The 5,714-nt window shown below is 40.7% G+C and overlaps 1 protein-coding gene across 1 annotated transcript; it reads left to right on the plus strand.

Moving 5' to 3' along the window:
- Nucleotides 1–672: 672 nt before the first annotated feature.
- LOC104943544 (sodium- and chloride-dependent betaine transporter-like) lies at nt 673–5,047 on the plus strand (the record flags this gene model as incomplete). The annotated part of the gene is made up of 6 exons (XM_010768995.1): nt 673–1,026; nt 1,206–1,317; nt 1,926–1,982; nt 2,564–2,693; nt 3,247–3,381; nt 4,931–5,047. Coding segments are annotated over exons 3-6 (420 nt in total), but the record flags the coding sequence as incomplete, so codon positions are not given.
- Nucleotides 5,048–5,714: the final 667 nt, after the last annotated feature.

Raw genomic sequence — 5,714 nt, forward strand, 5'->3', positions numbered from 1 at the left:
AAATATGATTTCCTCCGGAGTCGGCTTGACTCGGTTTGCATTTATAAAGAATGCACAAATGTGTTTAATCGTTAATGTCAGATATTACATTACATTACATTGCATTTAGCTGACGCTTTTATCCAAAGCGACTTACAATAAGTACATTAGACCGGGAAGATACAACCTTGAAGAAAACAGAATCATATAAGTACATCAGGTTTCATAGAGCCAAACCATTTCAAGTGCTACTCAACTGGCTTTAGATAAGCCAGTCCTTTATTAGTATGTAAGTGCTTTGTTAGTAATTCTGTCGCTCGAAGTGGAGTCTAAAGAGATGAGTTTTCAGTCTGCGCCGGAAGATGTGTAAGCTTTCTGCTGTCCTGATTTCAATGGGGAGCTCATTCCACCATTTTGGAGCCAGGATAGCAAACCAACGTGTTTTTGCTGATGGGAACTTGGGTCCCCCTCGCAGTGCGGGTGCAGCGAGCTGTTTGGCTGATGCAGAGCGGAGTGCACGTGCTGGGGTGTACAGTTTAACCATGTCCTGGATGTAGGAAGGGCCAGATCCATTCGCAGCATGGTACGCAAGTGCCAGTGTCTTGAAGTGGATTCTAGCAGTTACTGGAAGCCAGTGAAGGGAGCGGAGGAGCGGCGTGGTGTGGGAGAATTTAGGAAGGTTGAAGACCAAACGAGCCGCTGCATTCTGGATGAGCTGCAGAGGTCAGATGGCACATGCAGGTAGACCAGCCAGGAGGGAGTTGCAGTAATCTAGGCGAGAGATGACGAAAGCCTGTAGTATCTTTATTACAATCATCCAATGTTGCTTACAAATAACCATATAGGCAATACATAAATTGCGGCAATTGTGCAGATTTATTTAATGTTATATACTGTTTCCTGCAGGGGTGGGGATTGCATCCGGAGTGATAGTGCTCTATCTGAACATCTACTACATCGTGGTGTTGGCCTGGGCTATCTTCTACCTGTACAGCTCCTTCAAGAGCCCTTTGCCCTGGTCCACATGTAACAACTGGTGGAACACTGGTGAGCCACGCTTTGTGACACATCTACACTGGCTTGTTTAAACACGTCTGTATTTGATTGTCTGTGTGCTTATTGCTTTCTTTCAGACGAAGCACAACATGCATTCTCCTTCAAGTTTTTATGATTTTTTGGCACGCAACATCCGTCTCGCCTTAATCTCTTTTTCTTTACTTTCTTAGAGAATTGTCACGATCACGAAAGCGGCTTTGCCAACCGCGAATTGTTTCAAGCTGGCTCCAACTGGTCGTTCCTGTACAACAGCAGCACACCAGACTACTTTGGATCATGGACGTAAGCTGCATTGTCAAGCTGTACAGTACATGAGTGAACTATCAAAATGTTTCTGAGACACTTGCTGCAATCATTTAGATGGTATTGATAAGGATGATTGGAAAACAAGGGATTATTCTTGACTTTCATAGATATAGCAGTTTGACACACCCTCGCCTTCATGTGTTCAGAGCTGGAGGCCTAACATCTGTTTCTGTGATTAAAATGACTATAAACAACTTATGATTGCTCCCTTTGGACAGCGTGAGGGTGAAACGTAAACACAATAATTACTGATGAATTATTGTGTGTGTGAAAGTTGTTGGAAGTGGGCTGTCAAATAGAAAAAACAAAAAATTAGTTAGATGAGAAGTTCAAAACCACTCAAAGGGTAAATATGAAACACATAGCCAGTAGCAGTTAGCTTAGCCTAGCATAACGACTGTACAGCTTGGCTCTGCCTGAAGGAAATAACATCTTTCAAATGTGTATTATAACAAAACAAATAATGGCAACCCCCCTTGAAGATGGTTGAAAGTGAGTGAAAGTGTTCAGAAAATTAAAACTGCAAGCATTGCTTAGAATATTTTTTTTAATTTCAATTTACCTGCCTCTGTTGTTGTTTTTAGAAATGCCAACATCGATAACATGACTTTGGGAATGTCACCGGAGGAGGAGTTCTGGATGTGAGAAACACACTCATTCACACACTTACTGTAACTTCTTTAAACAGGAAATATTTGATGGTATTGTCCTTGAACACACCTCATAATAGAGCTTAATGCCTCACAGATACCAAGAGGCAATCTTTTCTGTCGGGGTGCTTATTCAACATGAGGATTAACAAACATCCCTTTTTTTTCCTTTTCAGATATTTAGAACAATTGGCTGCTGCTCACATGATAATCTTATGATATGTTGTGAGGGTAGACATTGGGAAATCACTCTGCTGCGAGATGAGAAAAATGTGTGCTTTTTCCGCTGCAATTTTTATAATCTGTTCTGAAGCTCTCCAAAATAGACCAATTGACATCTGTATTTATGATGCAGATGTTCTCTCTTTTTTAATGTATTCTCACCGTTGTAGACACAAAAAGTATGTGTTCCATGAAGCATTCGTAGCGGGTTGTGTTTACATCCAATGGAAAACAGCTTTTGGAAGAAGAAACAAATTGTGTTTGTTTGCCTTCCACATCCGTATGTCGATTATTCTGCATGTCATTTGCAGAGGAAGTAGTTGTTTACGTGTCGGATCTCCTCCCCCCAGGCACCGTGTGTTAAGGCTGTCAAATGATGGGTCCCTGGGAAAGCTAAACTGGGACCTGGCTTTTTGTCTCCTCCTTGCCTGGGTTATGGTTTACTTTTGCATCTTTCAGGGAATCAAGATCACAGGAAAGGCGAGTACTTCTTTAGCATACATGTGCAGTACTGTCCCTGATATTCAGCTGCATACATACAAGTATCTCCCTTTTTTTGGTAATTGATATTGATCTTGAATAATTAGTGTATGCAGATTTTATTTTATAATTCAATAACAAAATGTATGCCCACAATGTTTGAAGCAATAGCCATTCTATGTGCAAATTAGCACTTTGTAATTGCCTCTCTTTATACTGTTGTCATTTTAATTCATTAAGATTGTTTACCTATGCTCCAGAGATTCCCAGTTCATATTTATTTTATACAAATATTTAACATAATTGATCACACAGATTAAATCTAGCTTTCCTATGGACTACAGATTTGTATGCTATACTTTATTTCTCTTTTAACATTCTCGGCAAGACGTGTTAGCATTTTAGCCGTCCTCCATTTGTTTTGCTCAATCATGAGTTCAGCCTTTCCATTTTGAGAGTCTTTAGTATTCTTTACAACAGTTTAACTTAATAGAGACTTAATTTAAAGTGTTTAAGTTTGCACATGACATCCTAACCTAGCTTTTGTTTGCAGGTAGTGTACCTCACAGCTACTTTCCCCTACCTGATGCTCTTGATCCTCTTCTTCCGTGGAGTGACACTCCCAGGAGCGTGGGAGGGACTGGTATATTACCTCTACCCAGACTTCAGAAGGATCAGTGATCCAGATGTAAGAACTCATTAATCAAGATATCATTTGTAATACATGACAAACTCGATGCACACTACAGACATTCTGTATTTACTGAAGTAAAGGCTTGCAGAACGATGCGTTAGTACAATTGCACGGTTGGCTTTACAACCGAACAGAGCATCATCTGTCTTTTTATTTCTCAATACGGCACTATCTTTTAGATTACTGTTTTCTAACAAGATGGATGGTTTCCTGTTGTTTTCCCTCTAACACCCCCCCTTTCTATTTGCCTTGAATCTTGTTTCCGTTCTCAAGACAGAGGCTTAACAAGAAAAGCAAACTATGATTTATTTTCAGTGAGAAGTTTGTTAAAAAAAAAAAGCTCTCCTCTTTAGTATACTGACACATCTGCACATCTGTGGGGAACATTTTAAAACATTTTGATTGAATAATACTTGGAAAATACTTCTTGCACATTGACAGCCTCTGTATTTACCAGCAACAAGCGTATAAGAAAAGCACCATTTCTCCCACAAAAAAAAGACTGTCACCCCACCCGCCCTTGCTTCTTCCTCTTTTGAACTTCACAGGCAAGACTTCAGGGGTCAAAGTTAATCATCATAGGGTCACCAGACAACCCCTCCCTCCCTTTTCTTCTGCTGGCATGTGGATCTCCGTGCTTCATTCACACCATTTTCCTGCAAGAGGCTGTGGCTGCTGTTGGAAGAACATCTTCTCATAGACCTCTTAACAATTGTGGGTATCTCAGCTTGTAATTGTGTAAGAAAGCATAAGTAGAAACCGTGAGAATTTTCACTTTTGGGTCAAAAAGCAGAGCAAAGCATTGCCAGACGCTCCTAAAAAACATCTGATTCTAATGAGTCTCCCTTCAGCTTTCATGGGATTTTGTATGCACCACAGAGGAAATCGTAACAGAGTCCTGTCCTACATCTGGGCTCCTTTTATGTTTCTATTATGTGTGTGCGTGCGTATATCCAGAGGAAAAGGATTTTGAAATAAAGCATATGCTTTCAAAGCCACAACAGTTTCTTCTTTGTCCAGTCACAAGTGAAGATCCTTTGCCACAGGCTGAAGCATCCACTTCTGTCCTGAGGCTGGGAATAAGTCAGGACCACCATGGGGCCTGAGTAAGGGCCTGGTGAATGTTTGGAGCCGTGCCAGCTCTATCTTTCACAAGGCCAGGCACACAGCAGTGTTGTGCCTCTAATGTTAACCATATGCTGTCAGAACGAGTGCAGCCGAAACGGACACAAACATGCTGCAACTTGTGAATGCAGTAACAAAAAAAGGATGTTGCAGAACCATGCTCATATTTCTGTATATATGTCAATACATGTTTGTTCTCATTTTTTTTTACTTTTAATCTTATTATGCCTGTGTATATTCCACATCTGTGTTCCTTTCTTATTATGTTGCTGCTATGACACCTGAATTTCCCTACAGGGATTAATAAAGGTCCATTTTTATCTTGTTAGGAAAGTAGTTTATGGTGAGCTATGTGTCAGGTTATTTTAACAATATCCCAGGTCCGTCTGAGTTGTCTCTTAAATCTCTTCCTCTGTAGGTGTGGCTGGATGCAGGGACTCAGGTGTTCTTCTCCTACGCCGTGTGTCAGGGAGTCCTCACCTCTCTGGGGAGCTACAACAAATACAACAACAACTGCTACAGGTCAGCGTCCACACACACACACACACACACGCACGCACGCACGCACGCGCACACGCACACGCACACGCACAGCACATCCTCACTCTGACTGTTTTTACATTGGGAATGAAGGCCTTGTGGTTTTTGACACATTGAGGCCAGTTACAACTTCAGAAGTACATTGTGCACAGGAAGAGAGTGAACTGTGTACTTCCATTATGATTTGAGCTCTAACGTCTGGAAGCATATGACATTGTCAATGTATTCTGCTTTCATATATATTGTTTAATCTTCATTTGTTTAATTTAGATTTTAGATTTGTAATTGTTCATTAGTAAAAGCTGAAACTATGCAACCTCCCTCTTACGCAAAGACGGAAAAGGTTATAAAAGATGATGTGTGAAGAGAAACGGACGTTTTTTGGGGGGTTCTTAGGACCGTTTTTGGAGCTTTAGGCTGTTTTAAATTTTTGGACCTTGACTTAAACTTTGTATTTAATTTTTTGGATCTGGTAATCCTTTATTTTTGTAAAAACCCAATAAAACCGCTTTGTAATTTGTACATCTCGACCCAATTCCTGGTCTCTGAAGGTATCTGCTTAGTCTTAGAGTAAGGTAAGAACACCCTTCCTTGGAAAAGGCTGACAGCAGTTGATAATTTGAATTCCCAATGTCATGGGAAGTAGAAACCATGGATAAGAT

Source organism: Notothenia coriiceps, unplaced genomic scaffold (genome assembly GCF_000735185.1).
Source record: "Notothenia coriiceps isolate Sejong01 unplaced genomic scaffold, NC01 NC01_scaffold00006178, whole genome shotgun sequence".
Taxonomy (NCBI): Eukaryota; Metazoa; Chordata; class Actinopteri; order Perciformes; family Nototheniidae; genus Notothenia; species Notothenia coriiceps.